The 22,895-nt window shown below is 43.0% G+C and overlaps 1 protein-coding gene across 1 annotated transcript; it reads left to right on the forward strand.

Moving 5' to 3' along the window:
- The first annotated feature begins 8,148 nt into the window (after window positions 1–8,148).
- On the forward strand, window positions 8,149–11,630 carry S100Z (S100 calcium binding protein Z). Its single transcript, XM_009557652.2, has 3 exons — window positions 8,149–8,287; window positions 9,083–9,240; window positions 10,438–11,630. The coding sequence occupies exons 1-3, from the start codon at window positions 8,149–8,151 to the stop codon at window positions 10,594–10,596; spliced, it is 456 nt and encodes a 151-aa protein (XP_009555947.2). The 3' UTR covers window positions 10,597–11,630.
- Window positions 11,631–22,895: the final 11,265 nt, after the last annotated feature.

Here is a 22,895-nt window from a genome sequence, read left to right on the forward strand (position 1 = left end):
CCCAGAACTGAACACAGTATTAAAGGTGCGGCCTCACCAGTGCCAAGTACAGGGAAAGAATCCCCACCCTGGTCCTGATGGCTATACTGTTTCTCTCATATCCCCAATTATGTCCTTCTGCAGACTGAGATGCCTTGTGTATATAGCTGTTTCTAACACAGATGCTGTTTCTTTGCTGGTCTTCTTACCTCTTCTAGTCTTGTCGTACTGTTTTTAAGAGGAAGGTAGGAAAACCACTGTGGTATTAAAGAAGTGGGCTTCTCTTGGACTTATTCAGTAGGATAAAAACACTTTTATTTTTCTGTTTTCTATTTCTTTTCTAATCCTGTCTGTTTTCAGATTCTTACTGAGACAACATTTAAACTTGCAGTAATGCGAAGATGATAATAAACTATGCGAAGTTCATAGCTGTGTACAAAAAAACCATTTTCCTGACATTATTCTGTGTTTATCTGCACTAAATTTATCTATACCACCATGTAGATAAATACTATCTATACCGCTATACCACTGAGTTCCATGAGGTCCTTTTGTATTCTTCACAGCTGGACTTTAACTTCCTTTCTCTGTATAGCTTAGTATCAACATAAAATATATCTCTTCATTTTTCATTCCTTTTCCCAGATCACCAATGAAGATACTGAATAGCACTGGCCCCAGGACAGATACCTGTGGGACCATAGGTTTCAGCTATGGTGTCGGTTCACTTGTAGAACCCAATAATATATTCTTTATTTCCTATCTTTCAGCTATCCATTCACTGTATGTCTTTTCCTCGTACCCCAAGTCATCTCTAATTTCACTAAGGGTGAGAGGTGCTTTCTGGGTGGACAGTAGTCAGGAAGATCATCTGTCATGGAATGCTTCAGAGAACACTGGTAGATTAGTGTTATGTCTCCTTTTTACTTTTCCCCAGTGAATTATGTTTAGTCTGGTTTTCAGGCTGGAGCCATGCATTCTGGTTTTCAGGCTGGTCTCTACCTCTTTAGCCAACAGGAACAGCAGACTTAATGTTCGGCAACTCTCTGGATACTACCTGGCACCTGTCCACTTGACACTGTACCAGTAGTCCTGAGGTAGATTCCAGCCAATGGCTCCCATCGTTCATCCACCTCAGGTTCCTCTAGAGCTCTGAGATGGATACCATTCAGTCCTGGCTTGCTACAGCCTGTTTTGAGGATCTGCCTTACAGCATTTTCTGCCTACGTTTCAGTCTGAGACAAATCCTTTAGTGTGTCCTTTCTTCACCCTGGGGGAACCTCCCCAAGCTCCACTATAGTAAAAAACACATGCAAAATATTTATTTACGTTTTCTGCTATAGGCTTATCGTCTTTCAGCATTCGTCTATACCCTGACCATCTACTAGCCCTCAGTGCCCTCTTCAGGCCTCTCGGTAGCATTGCATTTAGACAGGAATCCATGATTCTTTGAAGAGTGCCCTTTGACAGCTCTGGCAACGGCATTACTCTGTTTTTTTTTCTTCCATTTACCTTTCAAATAGTGGCATTGACCTTAAGTGCTTCTAAGCTTTCTTTTCCCGCCAGCAGGTGGTAAGTTTAGGGTGCATTATTAAGGCCTAACAGTGGAATATATAGCCTGAATTAAGCAGAGTGTGTGCCCAAACCCCTTTGTTTTAGCACTAACCTGTGAAGCATTTGAATTCTCTGTCGAATGTATGGCTCTAGGTAACAAGCTGTGAACAACAGGGATTTCTTTTCTCTGTGATTTTTGATGATATTACTTCTCGTTTGGCTTGTTGTTGATCATAGAATCATAGAATCACCAGGTTGGAAAGGACCCACTGGGTCATCGAGTCCAACCATTCCTAACACTCCCTTAAACCATGTCCCTAAGCACTTCATCAACCCATTCCTTAAGCACCTCCACGGAAGGTGGCTTGACCACCTCCCTGGGCAGCCTGTTGCAGTGCCCGATGACTCTTTCTGTGAAGAATTTTTTCCTGATATCCAGCCTGAACCTCCCCTGGTGGAGCTTCAGGCCATTCCCCCTTGTCCTGTCCTCAGTCACTTGGGAGAAGAGGCCAGCTCCCTCCTCTCCACAACCTCCTTTCAGGTAGTTGTAGAGAGTAATAAGGTCTCCCCTCAGCCTCCTCTTCTCCAGGCTAAACAACCCCAGCTCTCTCAGCCGCTCCTCGTAAGACTTGTTCTCCAGCCCCCTCACCAGCTTTGTTGCTCTTCTCTGGACACGCTCCAGAGCCTCAACATCCTTCTTGTGGTGAGGGGCCCAGAACTGAACACAGTACTTGAGGTGCGGTCTCAAATGACAATTGATAATGCAGACCCTTAGGCAGAGCTTGATGTAGTAATGCAATGATGAAACACCTAAGTGCATCCTGGAAGACTCAGGTGCGAGTCTGTCTCCCTCAGGCCCTGCAGCTTTGGCAGCTGTTGCTAGCATGAAAATCTGGCAGCAGCAGTTCTTCAGCGGGACACTGAGGGGCAGACCCAGACCAAAAGAAGTTTTACTCTTTTATTTTACTCTTTTTTTTATTCTTTTTTTTTTTTTTCCCCTCCCTGTACATACAAACTAAAAGAAAACTTTATTTGCCTCATTTTTCTTTTTCTGTATTGATTTAACATCAACAGCGCCAAGGAATATCGAATCAAGTCAGTCTGGAGCGGTTTTCTTTTGTTGCATTTTTTTTGCTAGCTATTTATTTTAGCACTAGTGGTAAGAAAGGCGAGCGTGTTTGCCAGTTATCTCCACATGGGCCCAGTGGAGCACATGGCTCACAGAGAGTATGGAAAAGGTGCATTGAGTTCTGCAACTGGAGCCTTGCACCCATGCATCATGGCATGTACAAGCATGTAGTTGCATGGGCCACAGTCCCTTGCTGCTCAGAGGCACTCCTTGCCACTAGAGAGCTAGTCACACCAGCTCTGTGAAATCCTTTCTCAAAGTAATAGGTGCTGTGTGGATAGTTGGAGACTATGAAGGAGGAATTGAGGCAAGAATCACTCAACAGCCTACCCAGGACCAGTGAAAACCTGTGGAAGGTTTTCTTGCTGCTGCAGCCTGGTAGGTAAGTTGGCCACAGTCCTGTGACACAGAAATGCAAGGAGGGGTCCCTATGGTTGTGATGCATGACCTAAACACAGCTGCAAAAACCTTGGGGGAGCAGCTGGATACTGAAATGATTTAGCATGAAGGCTGCTGCATGTTGATATTAGTTTGAATTAGGAACAAACACAAGTCAGTCACAACCAGCGTGTCTTAAAAGAATGGATTTGCCTTATTGATCAGTGGATTTAAAACAGTGAGAATTACTGTCTTGGCTTTGTTAGAAGCTGCTATATTGCCACATACTACTAGCTGTAATGTGAGCTGTCAAAGCCAGCTGATGCTGCATGCACGTTCTCTGGTTACAGCATAAGGAGGATGTGGGGGAGAGCTGCTCTGTAACAGGACCCTTTGCCACTACCTGAGGTAAACCTGGCTCTGTGTCTACACAGGGCTATTTTGCATTATTTTGGTGTTCTTCCTTGGTGTAGGTAGACTGCGTTGAAATAATAAGTGTTTTGGCTGGATACACACCTGGATAACATCTGCTTCAGTGTCATACAAGGAAGAAAGGACAGTGTAGCCAAAATATCATGTCAAAACTCCATGTCAGGGTTAACAAACCCTTTCTAGGCTTTTTTCCAGATAACAATACAGTCCTATGCAACTTGATGTTCCCTTCACAGGCTAGTAAGGGGTGGTTTCTCACAGGGGGAAGAAATAGTGGCTGATTTTCTGGAAGGAGAAAGGACTAGTAGATGGTAACCCAGGTCAGTACAATGCTTCAATTTCTGTCGTAAAGGAGCTTTACAAGAGAAATTACCAAAATGGGAACAATCAAAGTTTGGTAATCTGGACATTTCAATGAAAAAGTCACTTACATATTTGGAAAAACGTGTGCAGTCTTGTCCAGAACAGGACTCAGCAGAGAATAAGGTCAGGATACACTTCAGCTGGGCAGCCCTTGCAGTGTAATCCATTCAAAATTATACCTAGATATGAAACCACTGAATTTAGGTGGTAAAATCTATTAGCAAGAGCTTTAATAGCTCCTCGATATTCTGCTTCCTATGGGATCACAGTAGTCTTGAATATGTGAACCAGAACCTGTGGAAAAGGGAGACATGCATGATGCAAAGGGATAAATCTATTAACCTTTCAGATAAGGAAACAAAACACAAATGAAAATACTAACAATCCTGGAAGAGTGCAAAAGCTCATTATAACTCAACAAGAAATACTGATTCAAATGTAAATCTCATTTAAGCTCTTTAATCTAGGCTCTAATCTAATGTATGCTTTTTAGTGTATAATGTACCTGTCCTTATGAGCCTTGCAGTGTTCCCTGTTGCTTTCCATCACACCTTTAGCCAATTTGAGGGTACAACATTGATTCAAAACATGTGCATCCCAAGAACAGTGTGAGTTAGGGAAAAATAAATAATGAGAAGTTGTGAGTGGGAGGCTGACTTGCCTTTCCCAATGCAATAATTATTTGTAAGAAAATATTCCCCATGTGCATTCTGTCAAATGTTGGAAACCAGATGCCCTAAGTATGAGATCCTCCCACTTAAGCTAAGCAATAATTTACAGTGGCTTAGACTGTCACTTTATAGGCTGCTCTGGCTTAAAGACAACATGTGTCACGTCTCAAAAAAATCCTGGTGAAGAAGCCAAACCTTCTCCTTCCCAGCTGTGGAAGAAGACTGCTGACCTATGTCAAGGGCTGTCTGCTTTCACCCAGTGCAGAACTCTGCTCTGATTTTTGAGAAGCAGAGGCCAGCAGTAAGATTTTTTGCCTGTGGACTGACTGCCTCATGTCCATGTAGGAGAGAAGGAGCAGTCCCATAGAGCCTTCCTGCTGGGTGTACCTCTATCTTAGCACAACTAAAATTAAAGGAAGCAGTCATAGCTAGTTGAGTTCTTTCTCAGGTTTATAGGGTTAGGAACAACCTCTGCCCCAGTAGCAGCCTTCAGTGAAATCAGAGGGCTGACTTATTGTGTAAGCCTAGCATCTGTTACTGCTTGAGCAAAGGTGGTAGAATTCAGCCATATAGAGTATTTGTGCCATGCCAGATGAAAAATCTGCCCTCCTGCTTCTGACAGCCATTGATTTTGCAGTGCACACTTTAATATTGCAACACTCATTAGGAGATGGGCACAGCTGGAGCCACCTGCAAGGGGCAAGCACAAAGCATGAAGTTGACAATAAAACATGGAACTAGGCTGGGTGAGTCGGGGACAGGCTGCTTTCAAGTTCATTTTTAAGTTTGAGTGAAGAGCCTAGACTGTTTGAGGGGAATTTATAGAGTCAACAGTCAAACTCTTTGTGGTAGTGGAAGATGGTGCAAAGAGGGCCAATAGCCATGATCGCAGCTTGGGATGTAGAGACTGGATATCGGGGTAAATATCTTCCCCAGGGAGGTATTGCAGCACCACAGCAGGTTACCAAAGAACATGTGAAATCTCCAACCTTAGATGTTTTCAAGATTTTTCTGGATAAAGCTGTGGCTGATCTGGTCTGATGCTGGTAATCATCCTAGCTTGAGAAGAAGGTGCCTTCCCACTAACGGCGCTGTGATTTGGCAGGCTGACAGAGACAGAGTTGGTTGTGAATGAGGAAGGCAGCAAGCTTCACCACATCTATAGTCATGCTGTAGTCCTATTTGTTCTGCCAGCCCTATGTCTGGTACTGTTCCTGTGTTTAGCTTAATGGAAACCAGGGTACAGGGGAGGATTGACGGGAGAATGTTGAATATTAACACAGTCAGGCCTTGTCTTGATACAAAAGTGCTCTCAGGATGCATTGGGTTTCAGTAATCTTCAGTGCCTGTTAGATTTCACACAAAACCATATTGTGCTGGAGCTTTGGATGAAGAATTAAAAATAGTTGACTGATAATTGCAAATTTCAAGTAGCCTCTGGGGCCTGCCCTCACAGGAGTAAGGAGATGTCTTCTGTCAATGGAGCCACTGGCAGGATTTCACTAGCCAGGGAGGAAAAGGATGGACAGAGCAAATTTAAAGGACCTCTTAACAAACAAGCTCAGTGCACCTATTCCCTGTGTACATGTAATCCACTATCATGAAACAGAGAGTTTCTTACACAATTAGCTGGAGTGAAAATAGCTATTGAAAGAGACAGCACAGATTATATCACTGTGTAAATTATTGAGCTGATGTCCTGGAGATGATAAAGGGAACCCTTCTTTCTTCTGTCCTGAGGATGGCAGCTGTGAAAGTTTATACCTGCTTCCTGGAAGTTGTACCTCCTGCAGACTCTTCTTAGATAATTAATTTGCAATATTTATTAGCCTGAGGATCAATGTAATATATAGACAAACAGAACGATGTTTTACTTAAGTATTGACTCGGCCAAGCTTTTTTTTCTGGTTGTGGGTGAAACTGTTGTTGAATAAATGGCAAAATCCCCATGTATTTTGACGCATATCTGGTTAATCTGTCTGAGCAATATTTATAAGCATTAGTGAATCACAGGCACAACGTAGCTCTGCATGACTGCAGCTACATAAGAGACTCTGTACTTTTTCTTAGCATCTGCAGAGACATAGAGAATGTCCAGAATCTGAGCAGTGTGGCTGATATCACTCATCCTTCCACATGCTATGTATGGTTCAGATAGATCCTTGTGCTTGCTGAAGCACAAACTTCCTCTATACAAAACTGGTCACCCATTAGCTATCCCCAAATACAGAAGAGGTATGGAGAACAACTCTCCTCTGACTCCAGGGGGGATTAGGTTCCTGTTGTTGCATATCAACATTTCTGGGCTGGTTTCCACCTGGATCTTTCCTAAAATCTACCTGAGCACTGGCTTCCCCCAACATGGTGAGCACTCATGACAATAGTGATGGGAGGTGAAGGTAGGCACCCTGTACACGGTGTTGTGCCTGTCCACAGAGGCCTGTGACCAGAAGAGTATGCATACTGTTTCAGAAACAACACTTTACACATCATCACCTCCCATACGTTGGGGATCCAGCATTTTTATGTGGCCCCTGCTACTCGCCTCCATTTCCCAGAGGCACAGACAAGAATCCTCAGGTTTTGAAGGCTTGTCACAACTGTGCAGGCAGAAGGAGCATCATGTCTAGAAGCAGGTAGAGGTGTGGGCTGATATCTACTGTGGCACACAAAATTAGGGGTGCCTGGAGGCTTTCAGAGCTTAAAACAATGCTCATCTCATTCTCTTTCCCTCTGGCTGGAATAAAAGGGAGAAAGAGCTGCAACTGTGTGCCCTCTTGCTGTTTATCTGTACAGTTCTGCCCACTGGACATGTGTGTGCAGCAAGTGGAAGTCTTTATTGAGGGAAAGTAAATCTGAAGCAAGCAGTTTTCTGTTTCATGTAGCTGTCTTGAAAACTGTAGTCATTTGGTATTTTCAGTGGCAAGTAGGTCCTTCCACAGTGAAGCTGCTGTGTCTTGCATCCCCCAGCCACCAGCCCCGGGGGTCAGTGATTCCCTGGGCTTGGAGCAGGAGAAGCCCTCTTAGGGGAAGATCACTTATTAGAAGAGAGATGCTGAACTGCAGTTGTTGTGCAGGACTAATAAGAATGAAACACAGGCTGTTGACCAGAGCACACAAATTTTAGGCACACCTTCCTCTGAAACTGGTTTCCTCGTTTTCTCCTGAGGACACATATGCTATATCAAGAATTTCATTCAGCAAGAGCCAGCATTTTAGGCTTACAGAGACACCTGACAATAAAAGTAAATGTCTCAGGGGATTTGTGGCAGACTCACCCACAAGCCTACACCTAGGTACTCAAGTATCTTTGAACACTGGCTGCCAGCCCTGAGGTAATTTAGACTCTCAGCTGTAAAAGTGCAGAGGGATAGTTTAGGAAGAGTTCTTTTGAAAATGGGTGGAAAGATGTTCTATACTGACTTCACGATTGTTAGCATTTTCTAATTGTGACCTTCAGGCCTCTAGATGGGTGTATTTGTAAACGGTCAAATGATAGAAGATATCTTCTATGTTCCACACACAACCCTCTGCTCTGCCTAGTGAATATTTTAGTGACCCATTTTCAGCAAGTGGCTTTTATTGAACGGAGCAGGCAAACGTGCAGGGAAACAGAAGCCCTATCATCCTTGTGCCAGTTATATGTCTGTCTCTATTTGTGTAACCCACCCTCTCAGCCTGATAAACAAGAGCCTGTGCATGGGATTTGAAAGGAAGGTGACCACCACCTCCTGTGAGCTCAGCATTTTCTTGCATCCACCTCAGATAGTCTGTAAAGCAGGTAAGTCTTTGCTTTGGCGTGGTGGTATTGTTCAGGACTCCAATCTTACCTTTAATTTCATTCTGGCTTTTTAATCTCTCTCAACTGGCTTAATCAATGTAATGTCTCTCTTTCACCTGCTTTCTATTTTTAGTTATATTTTGAGTCAGCTGCTCAGTAAATAATTACATTTCCACCTCTTTTCTGGTGATCCTTCACTGTGTACCTTCTTACTGCATGCTCAATGAAGCAAATCCTCAGGAGTGCCTAGCTCACATTTTTTTATTACAGGTAATTTACAGGAAAAAAACATCAGCCCAAGCAAACAAGACCAAATAAATTGGAAGCTGATGCTTCTGCTCATGCTTCTACCCTTATTACTGGTGATGTCTATCTACCCACCTGAGAAACTCATGTTGAATCTTCTGTATAAATGCACACCCACTCTGACAACTGTTATTTGTTGATCTGGTTTTCTTGAGAGAACTTTTGATTAAACAGGTAGAAGCTTGTGCTTTCAATTTCCCTGTTCTCCTCTATGGGTACGTGAGACTTACTTTTACAGTAGCTTTGGAAAACGAATGCCTTCCTTTCTATTTAACTTTTCAAAGTAACTGCTTGTGAGTTCAGGCAAATGTTTTGTTTTAACAGTCTAGCCTTGCTCGAACATAGCTAACAGGATGAGTCAACTGAAAACCCTTTCTTTCAGTACTGGTAAAAACTCCTCTCTTCAGCTAGCTCTCCATCCCTTTCCTGAGACTAACTTTTGGTTTGGCTTTTATACGATGTCACTGACTTTGGATCTTTGCCCTGCAGCTCTCCCACTCACTGCTATGTCCACACCACTGGAAGATGCGATGGACACCTTGATTAGGATTTTCCATCACTACTCCGGTAAAGAAGGAGACAGATACAAGCTCAGTAAAGGAGAACTCAAGGAGCTCCTCACCAGTGAGCTCACTGACTTCCTTTCAGTAAGACACAGCTCCGGAACTTCTTTGAGTTACTGTTTCATGGGTGGGATAAGCAGCTATCCAAGTGTTTAGAAATAGCATCTCTTTCTGCAAGGCACATTTGGACACCATCTCTTAGATGGCAGTTTTCTTTGTGTAATCAGACAGAAGGAGGTGAGATCAAAAGTTCTGTTTGAGAAGTGTGTTTTCAGGGGTGGTCCAGCCCTGCGGTGTGCCACCAGTAGCACAGCTTGGCGCCTGTGCTCTGCTTTCTCCTCTATGCTTTTGAGCAGGAGAGCAAGGGCTGCATAGAAGCAGTAGGGAAATCAATAATAAACCAGTCTTTAATCAGTTTTCTGTTTGCTCATCTTTAGTAAAAGGGCATAGATAAGTCCTTTGAAGAATTAAATCCATCAACCAGTTCTCATGAGACAAGAAATTAGCTTGTGCACAATGGCCACAGATGCAGTACGGCTGCTCATATGCCCTGCAGAGAGATGCTAAGAAAATCCTTTTGGTGATAAGCTGCTGATCTGAATATCTGTGCACATTTGTTATGTTCTACATTACACAGCATGGGAGCTTTTTATGGAATAATGGCCAGATTTGTAGTTATTTTTCCGTATCCTTTTAATTGTAAAAATTCTTGTGGATTCTATCACCACCAGCAGGATTTTTTTGCATTGAATCCATGCCCTTGAATTGGACTTTCTTTCAATCATGGCTATTGATTTGTTCTTACAAGATTCACTGGTCTTACTCCCACTGAACAGGACATGTTGTTTGCTAAGTACAGATATTCTGACTGAGATGAATGGATGTATAATATGACCACTTATGAATGACCTTTTGAAAATCTAAGTGCTATTTGCTAAGGGATGATACAGAGAAATGCACACTATAGATCCATCTTGTCCAAAGAAATCAGTGCTTGGCAGCTCCTAAAATCTGTTTGATTCATTTTAGTGCCTATACAGTACTGGTATTCCTTCTAAGAGATGCACTGTCTTTGGTTTCCATGGCTGTGCACTTTTGAGACTCCAGACCTATGTTTTTAATGCTGTGGCTAGTGTTATATTACTGTTCAGGTGCCTATTTCATGCAGCCTTTTATTTAATAACACTAAGACTTGCTACATGGGAGTGGGTTGCACTGCTGTGTGTGTTAAAATTACATATTTAAGAGTTACACAGCTAAGTCACATTTTTTTCTCCTTAGGGTCAAAAGGACCCCTTTCTGGTTGATAAGATTATGAAGGATCTGGACTCCAATAAAGACAATGAAGTGGATTTTAATGAATTTGTCATTCTAGTTGCTGCTTTGACTGTAGCATGTAATGATTTCTTTGAAGAACAGCTAAAGAAAGAAGAATTTTAAAAACGCACGATACAATCAGCTTCCTGGACACAAATGTAATCAAAGCACACCCAGCCCTCATCCATGTTTAGAGAGTGCAAACCGTTTCCACCCAGACTGTTACTGCTGTAAAACACTTATAGAGGCAATCAGCAGCTGGTATGACCCGGACCAAAGCCAGTTTACCCTTTGTGAGATCTAGCTTTTTGTATTTTCAGTACTTGCGCTACATGCATCTGTAACGTGCATTTATACCCAGGTCAAGGGCTTGGGGTGACAGATCATTTGGCAGGAGCTGAGACTTCTGTTTCTTAAATGTCAGTGGGAAGTAAAAGGCACAGGAATGTTACTTCATATACTTTCTGAATCGGAAAACTGGAAATGTGACCTAAGACTTGCAATTTAGTTTTCAGACATTCTATAACTATCTTATTTTTGCAGATCAAAAAGAGCAGCTTGGTTTTTGCTCAGCTCTGCTCATTGTAAAGCCCTTTTTAGATGCTGCTCTGTACCTTCCCACATTCATATTTGAGATGTGGTCTCAGCTGTCTCCTGCTGCCTGACCAGATGATACCTCTTGCCATTGCTATGGGTTCATTTCCCCAGCCTCCCCAGCTTCAATTTTCTTGTGTTTGCATTACTGCATCCTGCAGTCTGCTTCTTCTTTTGGCATAAATGAATTTATTCATATGATAATTTATTCAAATACTTGGATGATTTAGTCAGCAAACTGCTTTGAGGGCTGACAGAAGGACTGGGTCTTCAGGGGAAATGCGAATGCCTTCTGCTTTCACTGTCCTGGCACCCTTAAGAGAAGGGCTTTTAGAGAACCACTTGTGGGGCGTTGAATAATGAGATCCCAAGATACAGCACTGTAATGTGAATCATCTTATGGAAAAGTGATTTCATCTCATGCTGATTCAACCCAGTGCATGGAAGGGATGCGAAAGGGGCAGGGGGACTCCATGGCCACATGTGGGGGTAGTAGGGAAATCCCTTTCGATGTTAATGTGCTCTTTGGTTAAATTAAGCATACTTCTACGCTCCTGTTTGAATTAAGCATACTTCCAAGGCCCTGCAAAACCCCAATGGCAGGGTGTTGAGTTTTTTTTTTTCTTGCATGGAGATCTCTCTTTGTTCCTTGCTATTTTGTTGGTAACTTCAAACTATAATAAAAGGCTGAATTAAATTAATTCTGAATTAAATGAAGATTTTCTGTTTGTGTAACAGGCTAACAAAATTCTCCCCTGCTGTAGATATACCCTAATAGGCAATATCTGAAGAATGCATTTCACTTGTCTTTCCTCCTCAGACTCCAGGACATCATTCAGTAGAGACTATAATATTTCTACAAAATCATGAATCGTCAAGTTGATTTAATTTATTGTAAGAAGGGGATTCTAGAGGGTCTAATAAATATAACAAGGGGCAGACATCACCCTAAGAAATGGTCCACCACCAAATGGTGTTATCCCAGAAAAAAAGGAAAATTTGTAGTGGTGGCAGGGCCATGATGTGCTACATCTTTAACTCTTCAGTGACAGAACTTATATAGGACTCACAGATCTTTTAGGGGAACACAGTAAAAAGCGTTAAAGTAAAACTGACAGCAACTGCAGAACTTTTTTCCCCCTATAATATCATGCACCTCAATATCATTGCAGTAGTCGTATCAGTATGGTAGGACTATTAGCCAGAAAAAGAAAGACTGCTTTTATTGTTCCTCATATGTTCTACAGACCGTTGCTAGTCTCCATTGCTAGTCTCCTTCCTCTTTCTCCAAGGAGAAGTGAGAAAAGAACAGCTTAAACTTCAATACCAAGCAAAAAGGAATAAGATTGTCCCAGTAAGGACTAGTTTCTTCGTTATGACTTTTGAGCAAGAGGCTTTTTGGAAACAAGATCCAGAAAGTCCATAAACTCTTTGCTTATCCCTGATGAGCCTCTGGACACACAGCAGCCCATGTGCCAAGAAGAATTATGCTAAGCCACAGGTGGAGGTGGTAATGTGCTTCAGGGTCAGGCAGCAAAAGCTGCTGCTGTGATGGAGAGAGTCAGTGGAGCCATCTCATCAGTTGAATTTTCTAGGTATTGAGTGCATGCAACCTAACTCTTCTGCAGAAAGGTCTTCCTTTCACAAAAGCTGTGGGTGAATCAGAGGAGAATGACTCAAGTGATCTTTTTCTAAAAAAAGGCTTACAAAACCTCATAAATAACCCCTTTGAGCTTGGCTGGTCAGGTTTTTCTTCTTGCTTTTTTTAACTTCAAGGATGACTGTTAAACTCTTACCATCTATGAAGAAGAACTCTTTCTGCATAAAGACTGGAAACCAAGCAGAAAAGGAAGAATGTACTACAAACCATATTCAGATGCTTGAAAACACAAAGCCTTGGCCTAATTTGTGTTCCTGAAGCAAAGGACTCGCCTTCCTAATCTTGGGCTAACCATGGGCTAACACACTGCACCAGTGGGTTATTCTTCTGCTGTTCTTCTCTCACAGGAGCCAACTAGTGCTGCATTGGTGGACAGTACTTCCAAGAAAGATACCTGAAGATCACCTGGAATTTTTTAATTACCTCTTAACCAGAAAAAGCTGTGGGCAATCCTCTCTTCTGTAAACAATCCTCAGGAAGGATAACTTCATTGAAGCCACTTATACTGGCTATGCAAGATGGTGCTTGCATGGCCAGCCTTGCTACAGTCACTTTTTCCAAAATGTGCACATTTTGGCTTTAGCTTCTCTCAGAAGGGAAAAATGTCTCTTTCAGATATGAAGGCAGTATTTTCTCTCGTTGTTTACTGACACATTCCTGTTTACTTCGATTTCATAAATTCAGGAAGCACATCCAAGTTTTACATACAGAGGAACCTTGCTGTGTGGCTTTCTCCAAAGTCACTCAGTTTTAGGAATGATGTCTAATTACAGGCATTTTTTTCATTTTTCTTACCAGACTGTCTGAAAAATCAATAGAAAATTGAACACCACAAAATGGCTTAATATTTTTAAGTGTCATTAAGGACCAATAAAAGTACAATGATGACAGACAAAATCTCTTTTCTCTATTGTAAAATGGTTTTGCCTGGCATCTAAAAAGCAGATTTGCAGCAGACTAATGATGTTATCTTGAAAGCCTCAGTTTCTGCCATTTGTTTTTATTTCAGCTCAAGAGAGACTTGAAGTGCCAGTGCAACTGGGTACACAAATCTTGGTGTGCTGTAGGTAAATAAATTTATAACTTCTTTACATTCAGCATACAACTACAGATCCCACAGAGCTGCCTATGACACTACCATGATGACAAGTGCTTGGCAATGGAGTGGTGTTTCCAAGCTCTGACTTACCAGCCAGGTCCACTAGGAAGGCACCACCATGTTCACTCTACAGCAGTGTAGAGGGTGTCAAGATCAATGGGATAATCATCAGTTCCTTCATTGAAGATGAGAAGCAAAGTTGCCTGGAGTTTTGGGAAGGGAAAGAGGAATTACACTAGGAGACCCCAACAGAAAAGGTGATGTTTCCAGAAATGTCATTAGTTGTTTTCCATTATATGCCATTTGAGAAAGCATTGAAAGCTATTTTCAGTGACAATGTTAAACGTACAGGTACAAATCTGGCGCTGCACCTGGGAGGTGTCCCCTGAATATGTGGAGAGTACGTATTAACCTCCACTTACCAGCAAAGGAGATCTAGCATCTCCAAATCCTGTCACACAGCTGGGCAGGGGCAGAGCTGCACATGCAGTGTATGCAACACAATCCAGAGCTGCACAGGGTGGCGCAACAGTACAGCAGTTCAATGAGTCTGCCTGTTTGATCTGAGAAGTCTAGACAAAGTGCCTTTCAAACCATGGTTGCTATTAATGCATTTAATTCTCACCCTTGGCACCCTGGCACACAGGCTGGCAAACTCCCTCAGCTGTAGGTACGGTGCCTGCTTTGTTCAAGTGTGTACATACTTCCTTTAGCAAAGCAAATATTTCCCTCTGGGGCTCCAGCGTCTATTCCAACACAGCAATCACTGCCATGGGTGCAGGGCCACAGCAACACTGCGAGTGTACACAGCGTGCATGGAAGGGACTCCATCATCTAAAAACCCAGTGCGTGTATCTCAGTGCTGCACAGCTTTGTGATATCCTAAACTGTCAGGGCATTAACGCTGCAGTACAGACAGGCAGAAGAAACAAGGGGAAGAGCTCTTCCGAGCAATGCAGATCCAGCCAGGGTCACTCAGCCATCCAAGGCAGAGCACATTTCCAGGCTCCATGATGCAGCATAAAGAAGAGTGTGACCAGCCATCAGGAAGCTCTTAGGAACAGCTCAGAGACCATCATCCTAGCTGAGCAGCATGCAGTAAATATTCAGCTCCTCTCCAGTTAAGCCTTGAAGAAGTTGGGTAAAAGGTCAAACACAAAAACTTGCTTCTGAAATCAGATTATCTATATAAAGGTTTTTGACTGGCAGGAGGATTTGTTAGGCTGTGATGTGACGTCATACGCATGTCTAATAAGGGTTTTGGTTGACAGGCCAAAAATTACTAGATGTGTCTTTAGGGGTAATTACATCTGTTAAACAGCACTGTATTATTTGAAGAAAAAAGGAGTCATATTTTCAATTTCATCTTTCTGCTGCCACATGATACAGCAGCACAAGAGATTTTATTTATGATCTGTTAATTTATGACCTAGCTCCATCCATGGATTTATGGATGAACTGGAGTCTGTTGAGTTACAGGCCCTGGGCAGCCATAGGAGAGTACATGAACAAACTTCACCAGATACACGAAAAAAACCAAACCCAACAAAAGAACAACACCCAAAACCTTGTTCTTTATAAATACCAACTCTCAGCCACCTGCAATCAGTTGTATACCAGGGGCAACTCCCAAGGAAGAGAACTGCAGCTGCATCCACTTATTTTGCCCTCACAAGTAGATTCTCAGCTGATGTAAAACAACAGAGCCTATTGCACTTCGTGGCATAATTTTGCAACAGCTAAGGACGTGTGCTTGAGACATGAAATTAGCCTTCAATGGAAAGCTGTCTTTCTGTCAGGTTGGCTGGTTGGCTAAATAAGGACATGTCTGTAAAACTGTGGATGTTGTAACAAGGCTAAGAGGAAGGCATAAAGAGCAGTTGCGCACAGCACAGGTATTTGGGGGAAAATCAGTGGAAAAATGCTCCTGTGATATACCTTTTTTAATTTCTAGGCTGTCCTCTCAGGGCCTGGTTGAACTCATGGGTTGCAGAGAAAATTGCCATGCTGTAGTTCTCAAACACCTCTCTGTGGACTTTGCCATAAAACTCCATGTATTTTTCTGATTTTACATTCCTAGCAGTTGCACGAACCCAGAAAAGCTCTATTTGGAAACGTAGAATAAAGCTCTAGCAGGTAACAACTGTGAGTAGAACGTGTTTCAGAGAGCATAAAAGCAACTGAACCACCCAGAGCACTAGTTAAAACTGTATTTTAGAAGGTGAAAAATGGCAAGAAATTGAGAATGCTGCAGAAATGTGCAGGTTTCCCAACTCTGGTTGGGAACATCAAGTAGCAGCAGCAAACAAGTCTCTGTGTCTGAACAAGGGTGGCTGGATGACACACATGGCTGGAGACCTACATCCCATGAATCCATTAATGCCTTGGCTAGGTGAAACCAAGGGGTTTGGCCTTTGCACTAATGATCTAATTCTGCAGTTGTCACTCAGGGAAATATTTTTTGTCTTTTTTGTTGCCCCAGGAATAACATGTAAAGGAAAATCATCAGACTTTGAAAGTCAAGTACTGTTTCTGTTTGGAATGAAAAAGCTCATTGGTACACTCAAAGTAAAGATGATCTGTGACTTTGCTATCAAAGGTGAAGCTGTCTTATTGTTCAGGAGGTTGAAAAAAACTGACCATGTGTTCTTAAAGTCCTTCAGTGGTCATGATTTTTATACTGACACAAAATATTCCAATACTTTCACCTAAAAGTGTTTTGAGTCTAACTGAGCAATGTGTTTGGCACTGCAGCCTCTACAGTAATAAGGTTACTGGGCAAGAAATCACACGCATGTGAAAAACAAAGGACTAGGTGGTAGAAGCAGTCGAAAGGATAAATATACCATTATGCTGGATATGCTGACATCTCTCCTCTGACTCATATTGACTAGTTGAATTGTGCAGCACTTCACAGTGTTTCTGAAATGGGCCCATTACTGTGATACCTAACACAACCAGAGAAGATCATGTTTGATCACAGTTTTTTCCCATGTGAGAAAGACTCAATCAATGAGGTGATAGTCAATTCAGTTGAGAATTGCTTGTCCTTGGAGAGGAAAAATACTTTAAAGTACCACTTATTAAAGTGGTCCTCTGTCAAAGATAAAGTTTGTTCTTCACAGTGACCCAGGTCTAACGAATTTTTGACCGTGACACTGTAAATATTAAGATCTTTCAAAATATCTGAAAATAATATTCTAAATAATAAAGCGACCTCAGCATTGAAAATGAAGTGACAAATGTTCTAGTAACCCAGAGTTGAACAGGAGATTTGAGAGAGGAGGAACAGCAGCTGCTGCTTGGGGCAGTCACTGGGAGAAGACCGTAGGCAGTGGAAGAGACTGCAGCCCTATGTGGTAGGCGGTGCAAGAGGCTGCAGACCTCCGCAAATCCAGCATAGAACCTGACCTGGGCCAGAAGGGATATGTCTCCAAGCAAAGTCCAACTGCAATAACTTTACCATGTTTTGGAAAGGAGATCGTTCTCCTGCAAGGGCACTGGGACTGCTCAGAGCAGTAACTGCAGCCAGCAAAGGCAAACATGATCCACCTTGGTCCGTGGACTGAAGGTGGAAGATGGTCCGTGGACCATCTGCCAAGGTCCCTTGCCTGGGGAGCACTCTGACGTATGTGTGTGGCTCTGGTGTTGAGGTCTTCCTGCACCAGCCCTCAAAAGGGGAGGTGCTACATCCAGGATCCACAAAGAAGGCAGGCCCAAGCTAAAACGAAATGATTTGGCTAACATCCTCACCTCTCCTAATGCCAGGCTAATGACACATGCATTTGATGGTTGCCCCCTCCCACATCTCTCCTCTCTTTCCTGGGAGAAAACTTTTCTTAGCTCCTTCTTGACCCTGACTGCTTTGTGTAGACACTGGCTTGAGTCACAGGCAGAGCTGGTTGTGACAACCACCCTCAGGGTAATCTTGGTGTCTGAATATAATGTTTGCTTGATTATTTGTAACTCACTAAACTGTGAGCTTCACAGTTCTTGCTCTTATTCAATGCCATAAATAATGTTAATGCAACACTTATCATCAAGCCTGCATGATACTGATAGGCTTTCAGTTCATAAATCACATTCATTTGTCATTTCTCTAAACCACGCAACATAACAAATCACACATCTCTTATGTCAAACTGCCCAGAGTTAACAAGCCACACTTACTTCACCTTACAGAAAGTTCAGCTCTATTTAAAGCCAATTTAGACACACACGAAGAAGTGATAGAAGTGTCTTTACATAGAGATGTATGGCAAGGCTCAGAAGAGTCTTGCCATACCAGCACAGAACTGAGGCAGATGGGTAGTAACAGAAGTCAGTGACAGAGGTGCCCACTGATGACAAAGGGAAGAGTCCTGGACTCAGGTTGGATCATGAAGTGTTGAAAACCCATCTGATGCTGAAGCCAACACAAGGGTCAAAGAATGAAGCACAAAATGTGATCTCAGACTTTGCGTTTCTGCTGCTGGGAATGCTCTCCTTCTGATGTCATTCTAATTCTGATCTGGTTCCTGTAAAATGAACATATAGAGCATTGTTGGGCCAGGTTAGTTGCTTTAGTCATGTTGAATTGTGCCTTTTCTATTGCATGTCCATAGGCTAGCTGCTTAGATTGTGTTTCCAGCGGTTAGCTGATGAGTTTTGTGGAATGGGTAGCTACCCATCAAGAACTACCACAGCAAAAATCGAATGCTTTTCTTGTATGCCGCAAACAGTCTCCAAACGTAGTCATGATCACAGCCACAGCTGTGGTTTTGAGCAACTTGTAAGTCACAGTTTGGGTCTTCCAGACAATGGGGGCTTCAGGGATGTTACTAAGCTCCACATTTGTTTTTCTTCCATGACTGTGCAATGGGTTGCCTCCTGGGTGTGTCCTGAGCAGGGCGGTGTCCTGCCCTGGCAATGGTGAGTGTGCTGGATACACAAGATCATCTGGTAGCAGATACCTTGATAATTAATTTTCCTTTATCAGCAATGGTAACGCTATGCATGGTGCAACCTCTTAGATGAAAGAGGATCTGATGTGGCTGCAATGTCCCCTAGCGCCAATGTAAACTATTTGGTAATGGGTTTTGAATACAGAGTATGGATTTATTTAGTCCAATGTTTTCCACAATTACTTACGGGATGAGGGAACCAGGTCAGAAACAGGAGCTCCATACGTGTTCGGCTCTAGCTTCTTGATCCCTTACATAGTTTTTGAAGTGAAATCTTGTATGAGTCTGTATAGAGACTATGGTTTCCTAATGACCTTCAGGGCTGTGATTTGTCATACAGCCTCCCCTTTGCTTTCTTTACTGTAGTGTTATCTCAGAGCATGCTAGAGCACAATTTAGCAAGGATGGGACATTCAGCCCTCCCTGCAGCATTTGTAACAATTCAGAGCCACTAGATTTCTTTCTTGCCTCAATCTGGGCTAATTGATCCCACTCTTTAGAAATAATATACAAAAGGATTTGCAAGCAGTTGAATGGGATATGTATATAATAAAATACAAGTGATGTGCAGCAATTCCCTACCCTGCAAAGGCATGGATGTTGATGTGAGACCTACAGCCACACAATAAAAAGCAAGGACTGGTCAGTACTGTGTCTCCCAGACACCATGGGGAAAGGAAAAGCTAGTCCCAGAATTATTTCTGAATTATAGTGGGGATGAGCGTAAAGGAAATAAATGCAGCTCAGCACATTTATAGGCTGGCGTGATATGAAGTTTGAAGTCCCGGCAGACATCTCACATTGTGCATCACCCCACACTGATCTCTTCAGCCAGCGCTGAGCAGCAGTGAAAAATCAGCAACAACAGTGGAGGGTGGGGTGCGAAATCCTCTTTGCTTGCCCAGTTGGTGGTGTAGCTCTGCAGAGTTACTGCTGCTCTTGTCTGTTCAAGAAACCACCAGGCGCAGAGAAGCACAGGGAACCCGGTGGGATGTGCAGCAGCCAGGCTGCTCCTTCTGGCACGGAGTTGGATGAAGCATGCATGGGGTTTTTTTCTATACAGGAAAATTAACTCTTTTTTTAAGGTTCCAGTATTAGAGGGAGGTTTGGTTTGCTCTGACTACTTGTGCCGGCACCCAAGCTGCAGTTTGGAGGAAGAGGCTCCAAACAAGAAGTAGTGATGGATTTAAAGTATGACCTGAACAAGAAGACTGAATTTTTCAACAAGCATCTGGTAGGAAGTCTACAAGCTGTGGTTTGTATGGGTTTTCCAGAGCCAGCAAGCCTCAAGGTTTGTGCCTTTACCTTGGTGCAGGATGAGATTTAGCTGCAGGTGAAATATCCACGCTGAGTGGAGGGAATGGGAGCCACAGACTGCACTGTGGTTTGGGTGAAGCAGCTGCTGAAATAAAACCATCTTTTGCAGGAATTAAAGCAAGATGGTGTGCTGTGTTAGTGATTAGGAATTAGCTTAGGGATTCTAGGGACCCTTTTGGAGAGTAAAAAGCATTTATAACAATTTGCCCCTCTTCACATCAGAGAGCGATCCCTAAGGACTGTTCATAGCTCAGGCACTGCTTAGTAAGAAATCTCAATGCCATCATCCATAATATTCCTGCAACAACTACCTTACCTTAGAGGAGAAGTAACTGCATTTACCGCCAGTATTACAGCACAGAGCACCACTTGAGGTGGGGGGTGGTAAACAGGGTTTGTTTCACTATGGTCTTTATTTGGCTCTGTTTTCTCCATCTCTCATGGTGACCGGGATCTCTTCTGTGCAAAAAGAGCTGACAAGATACCTGCAAGCTCCAAGCATGAGGTGGAGGATTTTCATCGTGTGGTAGGCTGGTCCTCCCAAGCATGCGGCTGACTGGCATAAACCCCCCACCTACAAGCACTGCTTCAACAACTTGAGGTTCTGAAAAGTCTGGGATGCCCAGTAGTGCCCCTTCTGAGCCCCAGCAGAGTGGGATGGGTCATACTCTGCACACAGCCCAGCCTCTCACCAGCATGGTGGCATCGCATCACTTCTGCCAGGGAAAGGGGCTGCTCCCTGAGGGAGTTATGTTTGCCAGCAGAATCAAGGTGTCGTGCCATAACCGCAATTTGATTATCTAGCCTCTAGCAGCGCCAGATTGGGTATGTGTTTTACTGAGTTACATAATTCATTATTAATAAAGAAAAAGTTGTCCTACAAAGTGTTAACATGACACACAGTGAAAGAAAACACAGTGAAAGAAAAATTATGCCCTCCTCATTAGCCCAAGCGAACCACATAGAAGGTGCTTTTCCCTTCTGAAATGCTGCAGGAGTGTTCTGAACCCTTTTTAAACTGATGATTTTACTCTGCTTTATTAGTAAAAATCTCGTCTCCTGAAAAGTTCAGTCTCTGGCCATGGCCTTGAACAAAAGTGTTGCTGGAACAGAGAAAGGGAGGTGCAGACGGGAAGAGGACCTGTGATGTCCTGTGAGAAGTGCTGAGCGAGGAGGTGGTACCCCATGACTTCTCAGCCTCTGACAGCCAGATTGTAGGGCTGGGAGATGAGCCCTCTCCTTTCCCCCAGGACTTGTAGCCTTTGGGCCACTATCTGAGTCAAGTATAGAGACAATACAGGGGAGAGCCCCCGCCAGCAGCAGTAGCTGCACCCCTCTGCGTGTAGTTCCCTATCCCCATTCTCTATATAGTTGCCTCCCATAGACATTAGATCTACCCAAAGGGAAGAATATTAGATTTGGGGGTCTGAGGACACAAGGAATTACCTCAGGCACTGGGAGGCTTTGCCTCGAGGCTGGCAAAGATGTCACAGTGCTTCATTGGTTCCTACTGAGCCCAGAGACAAAGTGCAAGGCAGAAGATGATGCAGAGTAGATGACAGGTTGGCTTAGCATCTTTGTTAAATCCAAACTCCACATCCCCAGCAAGGGGCATCTAAGTTTAGCTTTTGCACTAATGATATCCAACATATTTGTAACACTCAAAGCAAACTCCCACAGGTGTTGCATAGGAGATGCAAAGCCACTGTAGGTCCTATGTAAGCAAGGAATTGCAATAGATGTGGAGGTGGATGCTATCCTTCCTCCCACCACTGCGACGTTTTCCAGCCGCTGGGGCTACCTGCTTGTCTGGGCCCCTCCACCAGCAAATGGTCTGCTAGCCTAGACCTCAGCTATTCATGGATGAGGGTTCAAAATATGTTGATATGGCTGTTGTTACATTTTATTCTGAGTGGATCACCTCACAACTGGTGTAATAGACAGTCTTATTGATTTAGCTACAGTGTCATTTGTTCACCCATTTTTTGAGCTGAATTTAAGAAATCTGCAGTAACTGGTCAAATTCTCACACAGTCAAATACTCTCTATCCTTTATTGACAATATTCAAGGACTCATCACCTGAGGTCTAGGTTGCAGGCCAGCAGGGCAAACTGGGACACCGCAGCCAGAATTGAGATTGGGTTCTGCAGTGTCTCAAAGATGGGGAGTATAGAGGTCATGCTGTAATCCTGACTTTCTTCACCTCTTCAGAAAGCAAATAAGCCATAAGAAAAGCAAATTAGGCTGGGCTCCCACGAAGTCCCTCGTGGTCCCACAGCATTCTGGAGGTCTCCAGGGCATCTTTCACCACTCTGATTAACTAGCCATCCTGTAAGGCAAATTGGAACTAACCCTGCAGTTTTCCAACAAAACTTGTAATTCCCAAAGGACTTCAGTGGATTTCAGATTCTGAATTCCCTTGGTGCTTCTGATAATCTTTGCCTAAAATCACACTATTTAAACAACTCAACGCAAGTACATGAAGACTAATTAATTCAGTTTTGGTTTATGCAGTAACTAACCACTCAATTCCCCAAAGCAGTTTGAACATCCTTTGAAAGCAACTTGATGTCAAAGTCAAAAAATAATGTTTTCCACTTCCTTAGTATTTTTAATGATGTTGAAACACACATAAACATGGCAAATTCACAGGAGTGCCATGGAGTAATAATATAGTTTACATTTAAGTAAATAATGAGGCTAAGAACTACAGCATAATAACATCAGAGACACAGGTGTAATGACAGAATGAAATTTGTCTGTTGTGTCACAAAAAAAGTTGGGTGAAACAGGAAGAAAACATTTCTG

The sequence above is a fragment of the Cuculus canorus genome, chromosome Z (genome assembly GCF_017976375.1).
Source record: "Cuculus canorus isolate bCucCan1 chromosome Z, bCucCan1.pri, whole genome shotgun sequence".
Lineage (NCBI taxonomy): Eukaryota > Metazoa > Chordata > Aves > Cuculiformes > Cuculidae > Cuculus > Cuculus canorus.

Excerpts from the sequence above, each read along its gene's own strand:
- S100Z (XM_009557652.2), top strand. The coding sequence starts at position 8,149 with ATGTCTGTCTCTATTTGTGTAACCCACCCTCTCAGCCTGATAAACAAG. Across the intron at positions 8,288-9,082 it reads TCAGATAGTCTGTAAAGCAG|CTCTCCCACTCACTGCTATG; the intron begins GTAAGTCTTTGC and ends TTTGCCCTGCAG. Across the intron at positions 9,241-10,437 it reads AGCTCACTGACTTCCTTTCA|GGTCAAAAGGACCCCTTTCT; the intron begins GTAAGACACAGC and ends TTTTCTCCTTAG.